The 20474-nt window shown below is 42.3% G+C and overlaps 4 protein-coding genes and 1 long non-coding RNA gene across 10 annotated transcripts; 2 read left to right on the plus strand and 3 right to left on the minus strand.

The window, feature by feature from the left end:
• Positions 1–644: 644 nt before the first annotated feature.
• On the minus strand, positions 645–7698 carry LOC104806647 (phospholipid-transporting ATPase 1-like). The gene is made up of 8 exons (XM_010531636.2): positions 4785–7698; positions 4209–4503; positions 3257–4049; positions 3013–3136; positions 2706–2925; positions 1613–2071; positions 1214–1506; positions 645–899 (listed from the first exon to the last, which is right to left on the minus strand). Exons 1-7 carry the CDS (start codon positions 6547–6549, stop codon positions 1302–1304), a joined length of 3861 nt encoding a protein of 1286 aa, XP_010529938.1. The 5' UTR covers positions 6550–7698; the 3' UTR covers positions 645–899; positions 1214–1301.
• Positions 7699–8123: 425 nt separating this feature from the next.
• Positions 8124–11448, plus strand: LOC104806648 (receptor-like protein kinase FERONIA). The gene is made up of 2 exons (XM_010531637.1): positions 8124–8236; positions 8497–11448. The coding sequence occupies exon 2, from the start codon at positions 8547–8549 to the stop codon at positions 11223–11225; it is 2679 nt and encodes an 892-aa protein (XP_010529939.1). The 5' UTR covers positions 8124–8236; positions 8497–8546; the 3' UTR covers positions 11226–11448.
• Positions 11449–11697: 249 nt separating this feature from the next.
• LOC104806652 (cell wall protein RBR3) lies at positions 11698–16980 on the minus strand. Of its 5 annotated transcripts, XM_010531642.1 has the most exons (9): positions 16891–16980; positions 14939–15305; positions 14787–14838; positions 14651–14691; positions 14231–14336; positions 13453–13558; positions 13212–13326; positions 12236–13060; positions 11698–12149 (listed from the first exon to the last, which is right to left on the minus strand). In XM_010531642.1, exons 5-9 carry the CDS (start codon positions 14331–14333, stop codon positions 11808–11810), a joined length of 1491 nt encoding a protein of 496 aa, XP_010529944.1. In that variant the 5' UTR covers positions 14334–14336; positions 14651–14691; positions 14787–14838; positions 14939–15305; positions 16891–16980; the 3' UTR covers positions 11698–11807. The 5 variants fall into 5 exon arrangements, with proteins under 5 accessions (XP_010529944.1, XP_010529942.1, XP_010529943.1 ...); XM_010531640.1 differs by lacking the exon at positions 14787–14838; XM_010531641.1 differs by lacking the exon at positions 14787–14838 and having other exon boundaries at positions 14231–14572.
• A 615-nt stretch (positions 16981–17595) lies between these two features.
• Positions 17596–20309, plus strand: LOC104806650 (acid phosphatase 1-like). Of its 2 annotated transcripts, none has more exons than XM_010531638.1 (4): positions 17596–17684; positions 18895–19274; positions 19511–19723; positions 19946–20309. In XM_010531638.1, exons 2-4 carry the CDS (start codon positions 18904–18906, stop codon positions 20121–20123), a joined length of 762 nt encoding a protein of 253 aa, XP_010529940.1. In that variant the 5' UTR covers positions 17596–17684; positions 18895–18903; the 3' UTR covers positions 20124–20309. The 2 variants fall into 2 exon arrangements, with proteins under 2 accessions (XP_010529940.1, XP_010529941.1); XM_010531639.1 differs by having other exon boundaries at positions 17604–17684; positions 18873–19274.
• LOC104806649 lies at positions 19187–19595 on the minus strand. Its single transcript, XR_770642.1, has 2 exons — positions 19504–19595; positions 19187–19322 (listed from the first exon to the last, which is right to left on the minus strand). It is a non-coding gene; the product is annotated as an uncharacterized LOC104806649 (long non-coding RNA).
• Positions 20310–20474: the final 165 nt, after the last annotated feature.

Genomic DNA, 20474 nt, shown 5'->3' on the forward strand with positions numbered 1-20474 from the left:
TATACACTCATTTTATATAGATTTATTGTGGAGAAAGACCGTTATAGCCTTCGGATTAGTACAGGAATGAGACCAAGGTGTCATGGCGGCTCTCTCTCTCTTTAGATAAAATCGATGGTAATACGGGAGAATTTTGAAGCGAAAAATAAAACACACTCACAGAGAGAATTCCGAAATCGCAAAAAAAAATTGGGTGACATTTAAATAACTATTATTCATTTGAAATTCACCATTTTTTTTGGAGATGTAGTGAATCTACATGTTCGTATACGCAACAATCTCTTGGTACTATATTAATTTCGTCCGTTACCAGATGTAATTATTTTATATTTACCAGACTCCACGTGTCATAGATCCACGAATTCCTGGAGTAAATGAGAGCCGTTGGATGCATACACGTCAAGCATTCTGCCCAATTCTTTTTCGTTTTTTTCTCTTTCATCCATTTTTTTTTATCATCAACCACACACACACACACAAACAAACTCCACTTCGTTCGTTTATTGGCTTTGAGTTTGTGATTCAACATTGTTTCAACTCTCATCTCTCGTTACTGCTTACACAAAAGAACCTTAACCCTTCTTTTTTTACGTTCCAACGGTCATGACATTGAAATCCTAGTCTTTACAAAAACCTACTCTATATATACTATATACCACCGCCCTAAATGTTGTGTATATATATATATATATATGATCTTGGCCCTGCGTTCTTTAAACCAAATCCTCGAGTGTGTATATATATAATATAATATAATATAATCAAAACAATATACTGCACAACATTTCCTTCCTATAACAGTGAAGTTAATCGTTATTCAGATCCACTTCGATCCCATTTTCCTATCAACCACATCATCATCATCACATCTCCTCAGAGTCCTTGCTGTCGGGGATCACCTGAGTGATGAGAAGACAGACAGTTATGTACGAGAACATGGAAGGACTTAAAGTTTGACTCCTTTTAACCGCTCCTACTGCTGGCATTATCACCTAGCTAAGTGGACTAGTGATCCAATTTTATTTTTCCACCGATTGCTTTTTACTACAATTATGAACCTTTCTAAGTCCCTTACAAGACCAAACATCGAAAAACCCGAGTCATGTCAAGTCAGAGGCTTAACATGATACCGGGTATTGATTTATTAGAGTTATAGCCATGGATCGGTACCCTATAAGAGTGAGCATACGCGAAATCTGAATTATGTATGTACCTGACTTAATGGCTCCTGCCAAGGAGACAGATGAGAGCAAAATATGAAAAAGACCATCTCCATGTGTCTTTCTTGACCTTTCTTCACGTTAAAGGGCATCATGATCTGGTTTCGGTCGTAAATAAGCACGGCGCTTCTTATCTAGCTTCTCGACTTCTCTTGCTATCTGGATATCCGAGGGCCAGAACACTTGGCTCATGACCTTTACGAGAAAACGGGGCAATAATCCCACCACTGTTATGAGTAGAATTGTGAGCCAATATCTGGCTGTCGTTACCAGATGGTATATTGTCCTGTCAAAGGTGTGAAAGACAAAGTAGATTAGCTCCGCGTTCAAAAGGCATTAAAAAGAAAACCTTTTTTTTTTCCTTCTCATTTTAAAAGAGTCCTGGAGCTAACCCGTAATTGGGGAAGACAGGTATAGAGTCGAGTACCACCATGCATGCATATGTTATCACAATTGACCCCCAAACAGCCAAATGAGTGACGAAGACCCAGCGTTGAATGTCCATAGCAAGGTGTATATTAACTATGATAACAACGGCTATAGTCCACAAGCTCCCGATACTCCAAATATCAATTGCGCCTTCCTTATAGGTGAGCAGGGGTACGTAGAAAAGAGCAAGACTCTGCCATAGTGTGTCTATCATTGAGAACCAGAAGAGGCGCATATTATAAGCCTCGTGTCTGTGCCCCGAACCATAAAGTTTTGGGTGCTTCAGTAGTGTCCTATGGCTTAAATCCTTGTCTAAGATACCAACAACGATGGTGGGGATCGAAGTGTATATAACAGAATAAAATACGCTGCTCCAGTCTGTTAATGCTGAAGTTGTAGAGAAAGCTGTGCAGAGTATGTACCTGCCGGAAGTTGTTAAGAGCGCGTCAATGAAAACCACATAAATAAATTATTGAGAATATAGCTGCAATGACTCTCAAATTGAGGCTCCAATTAGCAATTAAGAATAGCGGTAGGGAATGAAGATGGTAGAAACAGTTGATGGCCAGCAATTGCAATTGGGAAATGGAAATGGTGTCATTTTGGTAATCAGCAATGTGGTTACACAATAATAGTTAAACGAATCATATTTGCAGTTCCTTGTCCATCATCTGTTTCTATGGATTTTAAAATGATCTAAACCATATCAAAACAATTTTAAAAAAAAAGTATAACCACACCCATTTGTTAGTTTGAAAACCTTTTCCCTCTTTCCTACCCATGAATCCATGTTTCAGAAATTTTTTCAATATTCTTCTTCATTTTCTTAAATTTTTTTTTTCTTTTGGATACTTTCTTAATTTTTGTTTTTGTAAATATGTGGAGAAAAACTGAAAACATGGTTGAAAACGTACTCCTCAACATCTGCATGCCCAGATGCAGATGCAAGCACATCTACAAGCTTTGGCACCAGCCGGGAGGCTTAGAATCAAGGCATGCAAATGGATGGTGCAGTATTAATACTGACAAACTGGTATGGGTGAAAGAAAGGCTTACCAGAAGAGCATCAACACAAATACAGCGTTGCGGTAGAAGTTGTAAAGAACTAAATATGCGACGCGTTGATAATTCCAGTGTCCATGAACTAACAGCAGTCTCTTCAAAAACTGAAACTGCCCCATAGCAAAATCTGATGCCATTACTGCCTGACGGCCTTCTTGTCCACTGATTCCAACCCCAACGTCAGCCATTTGAATCATTGAAACATCATTGGCCCCTGATAGATTTGTTGGCCAGAAGATGATTTGGCGAAATCTTGCTAAAATGTGCAAAAGTAGAAGTAAATATCATAAACACCACTCACCATCACCAATCGCCAGTGTCATGTCATCAGTACGACTCTTGATTAGATCAACTATTCCAGCTTTTTGTAGTGGCGCAACACGGCAACACAAGACAACTCTACAAGCAATTGCCAGGTCAAAAAGCTGTAAAAACATCGATGGAAAAGAAGGTCAACCAACAGAACTATGTGAAAACAAAAATAAACCAATCAACTCTATTAACACAACAAACAGAGCTAGAGAGAATAAATAATAGATCCTCACATCTGCCTCCAAGTCTTTCTCCAAAATGTACACAAGACTGTTCCCATCTATGATGAGTGCAAGCGGAGCACATGAAATCATCACATCCTCCTGATAGGGCAATTTTTGTATAGCTGAAGACTTAGGGCCATATACCATCGCAAGATAAGGATTCACAATTTCGTTTTCACTCTTAACACTCTCATCTGCCTCAGACATGGATCTCGTGACATATTTTGCCTTTGCATCAGTCAAGAGGGTTCTGCAATCATCCTCAGAATGGCCATTTATAATTATCTGTCGCATGTCAGTAGTTAGAAGCCTGCAAGAGAGACCAATTGAAATTGCTGTCTCTTGTTTATCCCCTGTCAGTACCCAAACCTTGATTCCAGCTTCTCGCAGGGCCTCAATGGCTTCAGGAACTCCATCTTGAAGCTTGTCCTCAATTCCCGTAGCCCCAAGTAAATTCAGGTTGCATTCTACGAGAGATGCTGTTTGCCGTAGTTTTGCAGCTCTGTCAATCAGAGAAGTGCTAGCTTCTTCATACCTCTCCTGCCATTGGTCAAGCTCTGCAACTGTAAGATCCTTGGCAGCAATTACAAGTGTGCGTAAACCTTGTTGAGAATATTCGATCAAATGGTTTTGAGTTTCTCGTCTTAATTGATCACCCCTCTCATGGTCTTTTGCCAGTATACTGAACATAGAAGTATCGGCACCTTTGACCAAAACCTTAACGACATTGTTCGGAAGTCTAATGACAACTGACATCCTTTTCCGCACACTGTCAAACTCATGCAAACCTATAACATCCAATCTGCATTGACAACATAACGCATAGAGCCAAGTTAGATGGTATCATGGTAGAAGATATAATTTGGCTATAACAATGTTTCACGGGTATAGCAAGAAATAGTAGGCAACTTCCTTCTCGAGGAACTTCTTCTTGTTTTTTTTTTAATTCCAGATTTCGTACCTTAGCTTCTCACCCTTGACATCAATCACCACATGCCCTGATGTGCGCTCGAAGAGAGTATATCCATACGCTCTGGCTGCACAAACCAGTGCTTGCTCATCAGGGGATTCACCTTGATACTCAATAGCTCCAATATCTTCTTCTGCTCCATGAATTGGGATCACAGTGTTACAAGCTGCTAGTGCAAGGAAAAACTCATGTGCTGCGATCCTGTCATCCCCTGTTACTTTTTTGTGCAGCAGTTCCATCAATTCAAGATCGATAGGAACTTGAGACTTGCGTTTGCATCCTCTATCTGTAAGCGAAGAAGAACAACATTAAGAGACCCACTTAATGTGAGAGCAAAACTGAATTGGCTGAAACAAACTCTACAGTGACTAGTTTAAAATATAGCTAACGAGAAAGAAACCATCAACACAGCAATTCATTCCCCGGTGAACCTCGAATCATATGCAGGATTCTGAAAACGTATAACAAAGACATGCACAAGACCTAAATTCCCTAGAATATGCTTGCTTTACCATGATTTTATTATAACAAATCACGAAAACAGCCAAAGCAAATGACCTGGAATACCTTGGACACTGTGATCCTTTATTAAATCAACCATCGGCAAGGAGCTCCCATAATTCTTTGCATAGATGCTTGCCCTTCGAAATTCCATTTTATTTTCTGTCAGAGTTCCGGTCTTATCAGAAAATACATATCGCACTTGACCCAAATCTTCATTTATGTTCAGGGATCGGCACTGAAACCTTGACCCAGAGCTCTCGTCATACATGTGCCTGTCTTCAATCATAAAGTAGGACTGACCCAAACGGACCAGTTCCATTGTAATATAAAGAGAAATTGGAATCATGATCTGGAAGACGATTATAGAACTCAGAAAGGAAATCAAAGACTCCAAAGGGATCCCATAATATTTATAGTCCTTATGCGGTGCCTTGTTGAAGTCGTGTTTTCTGTAATAAGGCGCGGTATCTAGCTGGTTCTTGTGGCGTTTGAGCCATAAACCTGACCCCAATGCCACGACGAGGCACATGATGAAAAGGAAAATTGACAACCACATTGTTTCTCTGTTCATGTAGCTTTCCAGTTTGCTTCTCTTACAAGGAGATACTGCACTGTTTAGCATGGCTTTGGTTTCCTGTCCAGCATATACCACAACACCAATTATCCAATCCGTGTTCTTCAGCTGACAGCCACGCAAAACGATATTTGATTGGCTGAGAGGCAATTGTTGCCCATTGAATTCCATGGTGGCAGTGAACTCATAAATATTTCTGTTTGGCTGCTCACACTTTATCAGCCCAAATTCTGAACACCCTTCAAATGCTGAAGAAACTGTCTCCTGCCTTGCATATCGTGTCTTCAAGTTTGACTCACCATCCAAGTTCATTGTCTCAATATAAGCGAGTCCACTGGGATCACTCGTACATAACAACACAATGTCACATGGTATTGATTCGTCGGCATGAATCTTAACAACTTCACCAGCTTGTATTTTCTTCCACTTCTTCATTTGGAATTCTCCGTGCTGAAGCACAAGAGCCTCTCTGTTATTCTCGTTACGATCTGATCTGTGTCTTCTCCAATCTTCATAGCCATCTTTGATAGCTGTGACACACAATACAAATAGGAGCGGAAAGAGAGACACTGTTCTCCCAAAGACTGCGAGAGGCGGAAGCTGGTTGAGAGCAGCAATTGCGAGAAAATACAGGTAAGCAACCCTGTGGAACTGAATGAAAAGGTTCTTGGGCAAGAAGGTGATCAGCGTGTACTTGCTTGTCCGGATCTCATTCCCTGTGAACTCATACTTATCATTTGTTTTCCACGGATCATTGATGTATACAAACCTTGCGTTCTCTTCACAAAGTAGGTTATCTTCAAAGACAACACTTTTACTTCGTGCTCTGCCGGATTTGTGAAACTTTTCCCCTGAAACAGAAATCTCAAACGAGGAAGCACTGTGGATATTGTTGTGCAGCTCCATAGCACCCCACGATACCATGCGTCTCCTTTCCTTGGCAGGGTGTGCCAATGAGAACTGCTGAGGGATATGAAGCTCAGCAGAACAGAACTTTTTGTCAGTGGGGTGTGGATGACGTCTCACAAAGGGAGAAAAACCGAAGTCTGTTGCTACAACGGAAGCACCACTGGCCTCTTCCTCTTTATCTTCCTCGTGATCTAAGTAACCGCTCTGACCCTCTTCAGCATCAGAAGACGAGAAAGAAACATTCCGGCCCAGGAAACCGACCGAGCCTAAGCTGCGAGGTGACCGGCGACGATGCACCACAGGAGAAGGCCCAGGTGGTGACAGCAATGGATGCCCAGAGCTCATAAATTATTCTCCAATGGCCACATTGGAGTTGTATAGATGCGCCAATCAAATGATAGCTGCTTCACGTGAAGCAACAAGAGCCGATGAGATCTGAAGGCTCGTTTCGAGGGAATGCCCGAGCTTCGGCCGCAGATAACAGGCAACCCATAACCTAAACCAATCAATATTTTGCTCCTCTAATGAGCAAAAGCCACCCCAGTTTCAATTCCCCGCAGCAACGGAGGCACACGTCGGAACCACAAAAAAAGTTGCGAAAAGCGGGCCTGCGTAGGAACCCCTAGAGCCCGGAGTACGACCTCAAGAGGTTGAACCGCATTGATATCCACAAGACAACCAAATACGGAATGAAACCCTAACCGGGAGTGGTAAAGGAGAAATGTAAAGATAAAATTTGTAGACGAGCAAGGGGCAATGGAGAAGCCAAATCTGCAAGACACGGGATGAGAAAGAGAGACTGAGAAGCGGAGGAGTACCGATAATCGTCCGGGGAACCGGGAGACAGAGACGCAGAGAAACCGATATCACGGGAAGATTGTCGGGAGAAAATGGATCCCAGACGGACAGGAGAAGAAGAAGAAACAAGAGACGAGATCTGAGGGAGGAAACGGGGGGAAAAAAAGGCCGAGGAAATCGCAGACGCAGAGCTACGTGTGGCTCTCACCCTCTCTCTTTTTTTTTTTATAAATCAGTTGTTTCCCTTTTCTTTTAATTACATTACATTAGGTGACTTGATGATTTTAAGACAAGGTATGTTGTTATTATGATGTTCCTGTTTTCGTACGACGGAGCCACGTCTTTATACAATCCTGCTCCGGAGGTTTCTCGTTGGCTCGATGCCCTCAAACAGCTCAAGCGGGTGAAACTGATGAGGGCACGAGAGAACGAGGAACGGCATGCGGTCCAATAAGGGCAGCAGAAAGTGAAGTACAGGTGGATAATGTTCAACATGAGGGACGGTAACAACCCAGACATAAGGAGGTAGGCTCTAGTTGGTGAGGTAAATGGCGAGCGCCCAGAGGAAAGAAGAGATGAGCCAGATCAAAGAGAAAGCGCCCACTGTCAGATGCAGACGAGGAGTGCCCGCGACATGTGTTAACTGCAACAGCCACTGGCAATTAAGTAGCGGAGTTTGGATTGGAATGTCTTATTTGTCCTGCTCTCTCTTCTTCTTCTCTTCATGCCCCCGTGTGTTTTCAGAAAACCATATAATATAAAAAATAATTCTTCTTCAGATTTCGGTTTAGGGTTTCACGGCCCAGCATCAAATGGGCCCTACCATGATGTTGTTGCCAGCTCAGCCACGCGCTTACACCGTCTCTTTAAATCATCACATGAACTGTCATCCATTCACTGGCGTTATTGCCTCTAATCAGTGTTTTTTTTTAATTCATTATGTTAATACGTATTATTACCCTTATTAACATTAATAATAATATTATTAATCTTTAACATTTGCGCGTTTCAATGTCGTTTTGCCGTCTCAAAGTCAGTACTGTATGCCTAACCACCCCCCTCTGGCCTCTCTCTCTCTCCTTTTTTTTAAAAAAAAAAATATATAATGAATTCGTTGCTGTCCCTCATTTAAATATTTCTTAAAGCACTCCTCTCTCTCTCTCCCCTGCAAAAATCTCAATCATCGGCCTTCGTTCCATCTCTTCGTCCCTAGGGTTCTCCTTTGATCATCGAGGTACCACCTTCCTCTGCTTTACTCTTTCTACTGCAATTTCCATCGGTTCATCTGCTGTGTTCTTTCTCTCTTTTTGGCAAGCTTTTTCGGTTTTATGCGTTTTTCTTTGGTACTGTTGCTGTATATCTTTCTGCTCCGATGAACATCCAGCAAGGTGTTGATTAGCTCTTTCTATCTTAGATCTGTGAAGTTGATGGTCTTAATATAACCTTCTGTGGCTTGATTTTCTAATTTATTCTCTTCCCTTTTCCGAACGATAGTGTCCGGAGTCAACGATCTGGGTGTTGCAATACTCTTTGTGGGTTGATCAATGAGGATCGTGGAGGCCCGATATGTCTTCCTTCTTCTCCTAGCAGTATCCGCATTTCCTTTCATCTCAGCTGCTGATTTCTCTCCACCCGACAAGTTCCTCCTGAATTGCGGCGAGTCTTCTGAGGCCTTCGACACCGACAACAGAACTTGGATTCCCGATGTCAAATCCAAGTTTCTGTCTTCCTCTGGGGACTCTAAGGCGTCCCCCGCTTCCACTCAGGACCCATCTGTTCCTCAGGTCCCTTACATGACCGCTAGAGTCTTCCGCTCCTCCTTTACTTACAGTTTCCCTGTCGCCTCCGGTCGCAAGTTTGTCCGTCTCTATTTCTATCCCAACTCGTACGATGGTCTCAACGCAACCGATGCCCTCTTTTCTGTGTCATTTGGGCCTTACACTCTTCTCAAGAATTTCAGTGCTTCCCAGACGGCGCAAGCTCTCACCTATGCTTTCATCGTCAAGGAGTATGTGGTCAATGTGGACGGTGGAACATTGAACTTGACCTTCTCGCCGGCATCCACTCCTTCGAGTGCCTATGCCTTTGTCAATGGGATCGAGGTGACCTCCATGCCTGACATTTACAGCAGCACGGATGGAAGTTTAGTGATTGTGGGCTCAGCTACCTCCTTCTCTATCGACAACGGCACTTCCCTTGAGAACGTTTATAGGCTTAACGTGGGAGGGAATGATATCTCCCCTTCTGCTGATACGGGTCTGTATAGATCGTGGTATGATGATCAGCCCTATGTTTTTGCTGCGGGGCTTGGAATCACGGAGACTGCTGACCCTAACATGACCATTCGGTATCCTTCCGGCACCCCTACTTATATTGCCCCCGTCAATGTTTATGCAACCGCTAGGTCGATGGGTCCAACGGCTGCTATCAATGTCAACTACAACTTGACTTGGATTTTCAGCATAGACTCCGGTTTTAATTACCTTGTCAGGCTTCACTTCTGTGAGGTTTCTCCAAATATTACTAAAATCAACCAGCGGGTCTTCACGATCTTCCTCAATAATCAAACAGCTGACCCTGAGGCTGATGTGGCTGGCTGGACGAATGGGAATGGGATTGCGTATCACAGGGATTATGTGGTGACTCCTCCGTCTGGAAATGGACAGCAGGATCTCTGGCTTGCTCTGCATCCAAACACAATTAACAAGCCGGAATACTATGACGCTATTCTGAATGGAGTGGAGATATTCAAAATAAATGATACTAATGGCAATCTGGCCGGTCCTAATCCTATTCCTGGTCCACAGGTGACGGCAGATCCATCCAGAGTCTTAGACTCGCCTGCTTCTGGTCATTCAGCCAACCGTAAGGCTGTTATCGCAGGCGGAGTTAGTGGTGCGGTGGTTCTGGCCCTTGTCGCCGGTTTCTGTGTAATGGCTGCTTACCGTAAACGTAAGCTTGGTGAATACCAGCCTGCAAGCGATGGAACATCAGGGTGGCTTCCGCTATCTCTGTATGGAAACTCACACTCCTCTGGTTCAGCAAAGACTAACACAACAGGAAGTTACGCCTCCACCCTCCCATCAAACCTCTGCCGCCACTTTTCATTTGCTGAAATCAAAGCCGCCACTAACAACTTTGACGAATCCTTGGTCCTTGGGGTTGGAGGTTTTGGCAAAGTTTACAGAGGAGAAATTGACGGTGGAACGATGAAGGTTGCAATCAAGCGGGGCAACCCGATGTCTGAGCAAGGTGTACATGAGTTCCAGACTGAAATCGAAATGCTTTCAAAGCTCAGACACCGACACCTTGTCTCCCTGATTGGATACTGTGAAGAGAACTGCGAGATGATCCTTGTTTACGATTACATGGCTCATGGGACCTTGCGGGAACATCTCTACAAAACCCAGAAACCTCCTCTGTCATGGAAACAACGGCTTGAGATAGGCATCGGAGCAGCTCGTGGGTTACACTACCTCCACACGGGTGCCAAACACACCATCATCCACAGAGACGTCAAGACAACAAACATTCTCTTGGATGAGAAATGGGTCGCCAAGGTTTCCGATTTCGGGCTGTCAAAGACGGGTCCCACACTAGACCACACACATGTTAGTACCGTTGTAAAAGGCAGTTTCGGTTATCTTGACCCAGAGTACTTCAGGCGCCAGCAACTGACAGACAAATCAGACGTCTACTCGTTTGGTGTTGTCCTCTTTGAAATCCTATGCGCGCGACCTGCCTTGAATCCAACGCTGCCAAAGGAACAAGTGAGCTTAGCCGAGTGGGCCCCCCACTGCTACAAGAAAGGGATGCTTGATCAGATAGTGGACCCTTTCCTCAAGGGAAAGATCACGCCAGAATGCTTCAAAAAGTTTGCAGAAACCGCGATGAAGTGCGTTTCAGACCAGGGCATCGAGAGGCCATCAATGGGAGACGTACTCTGGAACCTGGAATTTGCAATGCAGTTGCAAGAGAGTGTGGAGGAGAGCGGGAAGGGCGGAATAGACATGGATGAGGTGAAGTACGACGATGCTGACTGTAAAGGGAAGAAAGGAGCGGAGAATGAGAACAATGCAAACGGGTTTGAAGGGAATGTGATGGACTCAAGGAGCAGTGGGATAGACATTAGCATCGGTGGTCGGAGCTTGGCCAGCGAAGATTCGGACGGTCTGACGCCGAGTGCTGTGTTCTCGCAGATCATGAACCCCAAGGGACGTTGAGACGACGGTTGCTTTTGTTTAATCTCAATTTCTTTTGACAATATTGTTATCGTTATTTATTTGTTTTTTGTTTACTGCGACCTGCTGCTGTGTCATAAGCCTTGGAATGTTGTGCTGTACTGAGTTAAGGTGTATGTATGTATACCACGAGGGAGAGTGTAAAAAACAATTGTATTCTGCAAACACTTTGATTGGGGATGGATGTACTATTTGGCTGATGGCATCGCCTGATTCAGGGTGCTTCTCATCTCTGGAAATACAGAAACTTGTTGAGAATACCGAAGCTCATTCCCTTGATCCTGAAAAGGGTTGTCAGCCGAACGACTTGAATCAACAAAGCCTGTTTTCACATTTTATTTCTTCTCCTTTTATCAGCAGAACGACTTGTGAATTTTGGATGGTAATACTACGCATTCATATCCCCCGTGTTAAGAGGGAAATCAATGCAGGCGTCATGATTACGTATGTGGGTTCTACGGAAAGGATCGTGAGAAACCACTGGTTTTTCTCCATCCCAGACAGAGTTCTTTTTTTTTTTATCAAGCTGTACATACGACGTAGACATGTAAACAAGAAAATACATCAAAGAGGAGGAAATGGCTCAGGAGGAGGTTCAAACCCGTTGTCGAAGAGGAGACTCTGGTCTGAATCTGATGAAGGTTCGTCGATGCTAAGAAGCCAGTTTGTGTCCTTCACGTCTTTACCAAACAAGAGTGTCTCGTAACGTGCACTGTCGTATCTGTCCCCCTTTCCCACTTTCGCTAATAAGCTTATCATCCCCTCGTCTCCTCCACAAGTACTACACTTGTCTCTGTTCTCTGCCCCACTCTGGCCTTTGGAAGCTGCTGCTGATGACTTGATGCTGTGAGGGTACAGCTTTGTGCTTGAAAATGGACGTCTCCCCACATTCCCATTTTGAATGTCCTATCACCACAATTTTGCATCAGTGGTCAAATCGATTACCAAAAAAGTGATTTAACTACAGCTTAAGGTGTAAAAAAACAGCATACCATATACTTTAGAGCCGTCTGAAGCGAAAATTTGGAAATTGTCCTCCCAGACCCGGAGGAGTCCGCAGCTGATGACTGTCCACTTGCTTTTCTAGAGACACTTGAAGAAACCTTCTGAAAATCCTTTCTATCAGAATCATGTCCATTACTCCTTCCTCTTGCAGCGTTTAAGGCGGGTCTAGTTTCCTTCGAGGTTAAGGAAGCACTGAGTTTTGGTGTGGAGGCTGTTGCTTTGAGCCGTGGCGGTGTCTGAGGAGGAGAATCATGGGATGAAAAACTCTGTCCTGCTGAGCTGGCCCTTGATCCTGAAACTGATCTCTGTCCACCAGATGATCGCGATGTTACACTCTCACCAGTTCGGGTCAACACATGAGAACTTGAAGTTGCAGCTAAATTGGCAGCGCGCTGAGGTCTTGAAATTGGAGTCGACGATCTTGAGTTTGGGGCTGATCTTGTTTTTGCAACGGAAGAAATGGCTGACCTGGAATGGGTTCTTGAAGAAGGAGTCGATGATCGTGATGGTGTTCTAACAGACAAGGGAGTTGAGGAACTTGATTGTGTTCTGACAGATGAGGGAGTTGAGGATCGCGATTGTGTTCTGACAGACGAGGGAGTTGAGGATCGCGTGACAGAAAGAACAGACTTAAGTGGGAGCGAAGGAGGAGATCTGTGAGATGAAGCTGAAGCTGAAGTTGAAGCAATGGTTGTCTTCTTAAGGGCTGAAGAGGACCTAGCGGTGGGGAAAGCAGTGGCTTGTCGAGTGGAGACAGCTGGAGAAGTTGCTGAATTGCTTCTGGTTGGTCTTGAAGACAGGCTGCTCTCCGTCTGCAAATAAAGAAACTAGATCATCAGTCAAAACTGCTGCAGTGATTATAAAAACACAAAATTAAGATGATATGATGCTGATGATTAAGGAGGAAAGATTGTCCTGACGTAAGATACAGAAAATGGAGGTGAAGAGGAAGACTGACAATACCTTCACAGCTGCCCTCCCATTGGAGACCGATCGGACCTTCAGGGCGGTTGTCTTTTGAGCTGCTAGAACTGATCTGAGTTGAGTTCTCGTAGGAGCTTCAGGAGGGCCAAGAAATCTGAACAACCCATAGAGCATGAACATCAAACATGAACAAGATCCAAGACTTCCAAACCAGAGAAAGATTGCCCTGCTCCACGTCAGTAACAAGGGAAGCAAAGAGAGGCAGGTTTCTGAAACTTACAGGTCATGAGCATGTTTCTCTCTGTCTGTCGCTGGCATCAGATCATCCCCTCCTGCTTTTGCCACTTTAGCCACTTCGAGCGAATCCCATCCTGCTTTAAGCGAAACTGCAAAACCACATCCGTAACAGGACACTAGTAAACATATGGTCAGCTATCAAACTATTCCAATTCATCAGATGAACACCACAAAAGAAAACTCATTTTATTATTTCTTTTTTGGTGCACCGCTTATGCAACTGACTGAGCCCTTGAGGCAGTTAAGGGCAAATGTCAGACAGACAGAACGGCAGTTAAAGAGGACTATCACCAACCATCACCAAATGTAACAGTCCCGAAATGAACTGCAATCACCCCCTGCTAAAAGGGCTTATACCCTTACACTGCAACTTGTGCAGAAAATCTAAAAAACCCATAGTTTCTCTTTCATCTCTGCTCCTTGGTGTTTGATTTGAGTTTACAATGGGACCGTTTTAAATGTATTTGACTGCTCCTATTTGCTTGTTGTAACCATTTCCACCGAAGTTCTTTTTGTAAAGAGGTAGCCCCAGAGATGAGTATGATTATGTAAAAGTTTCAAGAACACTCTAACCCCAAACTTCTACAGAATTAGATGAGAAAAAACAATAGAAGATTAGATGAAATAGAACTTTTGAAAAGTTTGATGATTACCAGATAACGTGGAAGCTATGGTGCCAAAAATGCTACAAGAAAATAAAAACAGAGCCACCAAAGTTGGCAACGGCTGAAATTATTGTGTGGAGGAAAAGGAAACCATACCATCGAAGGAGCTATCCGGTCGGCGGTTGGAGGAGAAGAGGTCTAAGTTCTCGTCGGAATCTCCGGCGACAGCAACACGATCCTTCACGATCCGATGGCTCATCGGCTGTTAACAACGCAAGCAAGAGAGGACCCAACAAAGAGAACAACACGGAGACAGATTTTACAACAATAAATAATTAATATATATATATATATATATATATATATATAAAGGGTGTGAAAAAGACAAGAAGCTTAGGTGGTTAAGATAGATAGTCAGCTTAAAGAGGCTTCTTCCTCTCCCTTGTTTCGTGCGGTTCTTGTTTTCTGTCCTTTTCTCGTCATTGAATATTTATTTCCCTAGAAAGATATGTTTCTATTTTCTTTAAGAGTTTACCCATTTTTTTCCTAAATAAATTAAAAAAAAAAACAGTTTACCAAGATTAGATGCGTATCTTCATTTCACGGACAAAAGCCACCTGATACACACAAAAAGAAAGAAATTAGAAACTGAATATTAGTCCTCCTGCTCAAAACATTTCATTATCAAATTACAGGACATGAGAACACGTGCCCTCAACTCCCGCATAAACCCCTTGAGAGCAACCCTTTTGTCTTTTCTTTTCCTGGAAGCAATATATTATATACATATCTTTTTTTTAAAAAAATCTGATATTAAGATAAGGCGGAAAGAGTCTGTTTGCATTTGACAACACTAGAAGTTACCTTAGGATTGAGCCCAAGGTCTCATTGGATGTAAAAATAGGCCTATCGTGTTTTGGGCTTCGACACAATGTTCTTCCAATTCCACAACAACTGGGTTGGCAATGACATTTGTGGCCTCTCCTTTACTGAATGTTCGTGTTCGTCCTAGAATACACTCGCATGATCCAGAGTAGAGAGACATTCTTTACTTAAAATATCCAATGAATTTGGCTTCTATGCTCAATCTTAAACTTCCAGAGCTCGTCCACTTCCTCTGTTCCACGCCGTTCATGCTAAGATTCGCCTAGAGCCTTCCCACCCTCTTTGCCCTTATTCTCTCAAAAGCTGATATGGTGGCGTCCATAAGCACCTCTAGATTTCAATGCAACTGCTACACATACATATTTAACATCCCCACTTAACGGATGCATTATAATTTATATCCATCTTACAGAGTAAACTAAAAGTATCAACACATATACCCTGACTATGCCTTCGCTGTAAAAAATATGAATTAGTTAAGTAAATATAGCATGACACTTTGAAATATATGGATAGACCTATACTCATTTGGAAACGAGTGATTAATAATGACTTGAAGTGTTTACAAATTTCAGAAGATTTAACCCAAATCTGAAATGAATGGGAGAAAGAGAATTTAAATATTCTTCAGCGAACACCTCGTAACCACACCCATTCCTCTACTCAGCTATATCTTCTAGTGACTCAAGTCTGCTTCTATCTTCTAACTCCGATGTTATCTTTCACTAGTAATACGATCTTTTTGTGATTTTTTTGGTCTAAGTTATTGTCTACCAGTGAGTTAGTTTTTCAATAGTGCTTACAATATGATAATATAATCAGAGAAATGAGCAAAAAAGCAACCTCCAATGAGAGAGGTGAGACGGGAAAAAAACAAATGTGGAGTTAGTGGCGTTCAAATCTATGAATTTGCACGAATGATGAAAGACGGAGAAATAAATAAGCGAGAAAAGGGTCTCCCCCCATTAAAAAGGAAATGGATTAGTGGAATGAATAGGAGGACACATCACAAAGGGTGAGTATAAAGAGCCAATTGGGTGACCTCGTGATGGGATGTTTAGTTAATTAGTGGGGGAATTAACATTTTGCTTACGATCAAAAGCAATTAAAAAGGGTTCTGCGGATGTGGTTTTTTTTTTGTGCATAGGGTTTTTATCCAGGTGGAGTTGACTTGTAACTCTAAAGCTTTATTGGTTGATGCCCATTACTTTTCCATAAGACTACGTGTGATCCACATTATACGCACATACAAAAAAATAAAGAGTCCAATCCTACTCAAACTTATCCAATAAGATTTCTTAATAAGGTCGGTCCTCAAGATTGATTGGTTCAACTTCTGCCGACTCCTGAATATTTTGAGAGCCCAAAATAAAAAGACCAAAGCGCCTCTTGAAAAAAACCCCAACAAATTAAGGATTAAACCTAACACATCTAAACCAAGCTTCATATGAAACCCAAAAAGTTGGGGATGATGGTGTTGAATAAGAGAAGCGGTGGTGGAGGGCAATGATGGAAAGTGTTAGTGGCCAAATCCTGGACGACCTCAGCATTCATGGCAATGCCCATTTTTCTCCCATTTTCATTTTCTCTCAAGTCTAAAGCACAATGAAATCATTATCTGCGTGAACCTATAAGATAAACTGCTAAGAAGGGTGGAACATGGGGAGTTTTATATGCAGGTGATGCATGGCAATGTCAGAAAAGGACAGCACAAGGGTTTATTGTAGACAAATGGAAGAGCACCACTAGTTTTATAGTAAGAAATATAATGTGCGTATTCGTGGGTGTGGGTGTATAGTCCAAGTCGACGTGGCATCCCATCGACTAACTAATGGGAATAATAATAATAATAGGGTGAGATGCATTTGGCATTTATAAACATGTAAATAACGACAAAAACATATGTTTGAAGAGCAGAGTAGAGTACATACCTTAATTGAAACTCGCCTGTGAGTATTAGAGTCCTTAAGGCTTGAAGATGCTGTTGGTTATCCTCTGATCCAAGAGCTGGGATTCTCAGAGAGCTCTGTAGAAAAAAAAATAATAATAATAAACAGGGGGAGGGGACAAAATGAGCAAAAGGACCAACTCGTCGTAAAGCAAAGGAAAATGGGGGACGAGAGGGTAGGTGTATTTCTGACAGATGTCTCTCCACTTTGGTTGAGGTTCATGGCCTCTGACTCCAACCCCATCTTTAGGACATCCTCTTCATACTAATGGGTCCTACGGTGCGGCCACGTTTTCAAACAGTCACACCTCCTAGTTTCTGTTTTAATTCCCAAGCATACGTCTCTACGCAAGCCTGATTAAGCCTTCAGCCAGTATCCAAACCAAATCTGTCTCGTATTCCAAATTTCCAAGCACAACCTAACCAAATCATTTCGTATTTGGCTAATCAAACCAAAGCATAAATAGTAGTTTCTCGCTGCTCCTATTTGCAGCATTATTATTTTGCTTTAATCAAAAGGATTTGAAATGGCCAAGTAGTGGGTCAGAATGCCACCCTTTCTGCTCTCTGATGAAACCACCATCCACTCAAATTCTGCCAACTTAATTAACAAGAGCTTCCCCATTCCAACAGCTTTTAAGGTTTCTCTTTATATACCAACTTGGTAGCAACTTATGAGTTGCGCTGCTTCTCTTCTGCTACTCCTAAGCTCCTCCACAATCGCTTATTGCCAAAGCTTTTCCCTTTCCATCGCCTTTTCAGCGAAGCATCTCATAGGTATGCATCTCTTCCTCATTTATGTCCAACTGGTGCTGTTACGATTCTGCTCTTTGCTGTACTCTGCATCTGCTCTCCTTTGTCTACTTTCTCCATGTAAGGTGATCATTCCCTAGTCACCTTCTTGTTGGCCCTGCATGTAATACACCAAATCCGTGATTTAGCCAGCAAAATAACAGCTGTAACTGTCACTCCTGTCCACCCATTCTAATATTGGACGTCAACCAACAAATATTTAATATTCAGGGAATGACAACCACCAAGTAAGATTGGCAACTCTTAACTATATATTAATTGCTTGCCTGAAGTCAATTAATAAACTATTTGACCGCTAAACTATGTCATAGTGTCAGTAATTCACATGATCACCCTCATAATTTCAAAAAGAGAGTATTTTGTTTTCCCTTTCCGCCATCACTGCATACCTTTTCCGTGGAAATTGTGTAGCCGTTATTGTCCACTGCTTTTCGATCTTCTCCTTTATTCTTCATCCATCAAATAAGATGCCCTCCATCCATGATACAGTTTCAAATTACTTTGGTATCTATTCGGCTTCTCATCTACTACAGCCATTGAACCTGGAACTAGTATTTTACTGATCAGAAATATTTTCTATAGTGGGAACTTTGGAAAAGAATCTAATTAAGAAACCGCCCCATGATGAATGATTAATAACTAGGCAATAGAAATTATCAGGCCATGGTGCAGATGGGAAGAAAAAGTGAAAGAATTCCTGAAATCCACGTGGGAAACACCTGCATGGCTATTTTTTCGTACAAATATCTTGATAGTCTTCCATAATCAACTTCACTTAATAACAATCCCTTTAGAAAAGAAAAGGTTACCTTTCATTCGCTTTCTGTCCTGCCTATTAGAGTTGACCATTTCGGTGGCCCTCGTAGATCTGTTGTCTCTCAACGTTCCGTGGATGGCTTCTCTCCGCAGTTTCTACCAAATGTCATGTGAATTTCAAATAATCCCGCCCAAGCTTTCCATGATTTGTAGGTCTAAATGCACCAAATGATGGAATTCCCAAAATTAAGCAGGCCAAAGACCAAAAACGACAAAAAAAGGACTTCTAAATGTCAGAAAAAACTTTTAGAGAAAAGAGAATATTTACCACTGGTGCAACTTCTCTATAAATATCACGTATCATTGCATACATCTTTCTAACTCCAAAACTTACAGTCCTCTTTGGATAAACCTTCAGGGTAAAACCATGGTGCAACATGTAAGTGAGATGCTGCTGATCATCTTCCTAACATTCTCCTACAAGGCAATCAGCACAAAGCCCTACTCCAAGACAGGGATGCTGATTGACTTCAATTCCAGCTATTGCTTAAGCTGGAGACTAGCAGTAGAAGCCAACAACGTGCGTCCATGGCGCACAGCACCTGCTCAGTGTCTGCGTTACACTGAGATATACATGCTTGGTGGACAGTATGACAGAGACGTCGAATTGATCGTAGAGCAGATTAAGAGTTACGTGGATGAGATTGTTCTTTCTGGTGATGGAATGGATGCATGGATCTTGGATGTTGATGACACATGCATCTCAAACATCTTTTACTACCGGGTGAAACGATATGGGTAGGCTCCATCTTCTTCCCTCTGCGCTCTCCTCTTTTGCTCATATAACTGTGATTGTTGTCATCAAACAAGTAAATGTCATTTCAGGTCATGCCTAGCAAGCACACACTGTTTCCATTTAACAAAGTTACCTGTTATTCGGTTAACTACACTATGTGACTTGAGAAAACAGAAGTGCAGGAAAAATACTTCCAATGCATTCATCTGGTAATATGATTTGCTACTTCACCTTGTAGGTGTGACCCTTATGATCCGATGGGTTTTAGGGCATGGGCGATGAAGGGAGGGTGTCCAGCAATCCAGCCTGTGCTTGAATTGTTCAATAAGCTGACAACGACAGGCTTCAAAGTTTTCCTCGTAACTGGCAGAGATGAAGAGAGCCTTGGCCAGGCAACACTAGAAAATTTGCAAAATCAGGGATTCATGGGTTATGAAAGGTTGATCATGAGGTAAGATTTAAGAATATCATGTAATCACGATTACAGTTTGAACGGCTAAACCAATAGATTACATAGGGAAAAGATAGGCTAAGGATATCAAAACTTTCCAGAAATGTAAAATTTAGTCTATCAAACTTGCAAGCATGGATACTAAAGGATGCTTACAGCTAGATAATCTTTCTTATATAAAAAGTAAGGACAGACAAAGATGATGTAACTTGGTCCTTGCAGGAATCAGGATCACAGAGGACAAAGCGCAATCACATACAAGACAGCAATCAGACAGAAACTGATGGAAGAAGGTTACAGGATATGGGGGAATGTAGGAGACCAGTGGAGTGACTTACAAGGACAATGTTCCGGGAACCGCACCTTTAAAATCCCTAATCCTATGTATTTCGTTCCTTAAGAAACCACCAACCAACTTATGTACAAGAGAGTACATACATTACAAAGCCTGTCTCTCAAGAAATTAAAATATCTCAAGACAACGGTTTCACATCTCCTTATCACAGGGGCATACTCCATGAAAAGGAATCAGAAGCCGACTCGTTCCATATAATGTCGAACGAGAACAAATAACAAGATTTCAATAGTCCATGATCCAGATAGAGAATACTCATCAGCATAGAATCATGTCAAAAGCCATTGGAATTGAAAATGTGAGATCGAACAAGAAGTTGGAAACAACAAAAACCTGGAATCCATTTCTCGTAGATGGTGTTGCAAACTGCAGAACGCTGTCCGAGAGGATTTTCAG

The sequence above is a fragment of the Tarenaya hassleriana genome, unplaced genomic scaffold (assembly GCF_000463585.1).
Source record: "Tarenaya hassleriana unplaced genomic scaffold, ASM46358v1 Cleome12, whole genome shotgun sequence".
NCBI lineage: Eukaryota > Viridiplantae > Streptophyta > Magnoliopsida > Brassicales > Cleomaceae > Tarenaya > Tarenaya hassleriana.

Coding starts and splice junctions, on each gene's coding strand:
- LOC104806650 (XM_010531638.1), top strand. CDS start 18,904: ATGGTGCAACATGTAAGTGAGATGCTGCTGATCATCTTCCTAACATTC. Junction 19,275..19,510: donor TACCGGGTGAAACGATATGG/GTAGGCTCCATC, acceptor TTCACCTTGTAG/GTGTGACCCTTATGATCCGA. Junction 19,724..19,945: donor TATGAAAGGTTGATCATGAG/GTAAGATTTAAG, acceptor TGGTCCTTGCAG/GAATCAGGATCACAGAGGAC.
- LOC104806652 (XM_010531640.1), bottom strand. CDS start 14,333: ATGAGCCATCGGATCGTGAAGGATCGTGTTGCTGTCGCCGGAGATTCC. Junction 13,327..13,452: donor GAGAAACATGCTCATGACCT/GTAAGTTTCAGA, acceptor TGGGTTGTTCAG/ATTTCTTGGCCCTCCTGAAG. Junction 13,061..13,211: donor ATGGGAGGGCAGCTGTGAAG/GTATTGTCAGTC, acceptor CTTTATTTGCAG/ACGGAGAGCAGCCTGTCTTC.
- LOC104806648 (XM_010531637.1), top strand. CDS start 8,547: ATGAGGATCGTGGAGGCCCGATATGTCTTCCTTCTTCTCCTAGCAGTA.
- LOC104806647 (XM_010531636.2), bottom strand. CDS start 6,549: ATGAGCTCTGGGCATCCATTGCTGTCACCACCTGGGCCTTCTCCTGTG. Junction 2,072..2,705: donor TTTGTGTTGATGCTCTTCTG/GTAAGCCTTTCT, acceptor AACTTCCGGCAG/GTACATACTCTGCACAGCTT. Junction 1,507..1,612: donor CCTGTCTTCCCCAATTACGG/GTTAGCTCCAGG, acceptor CACCTTTGACAG/GACAATATACCATCTGGTAA.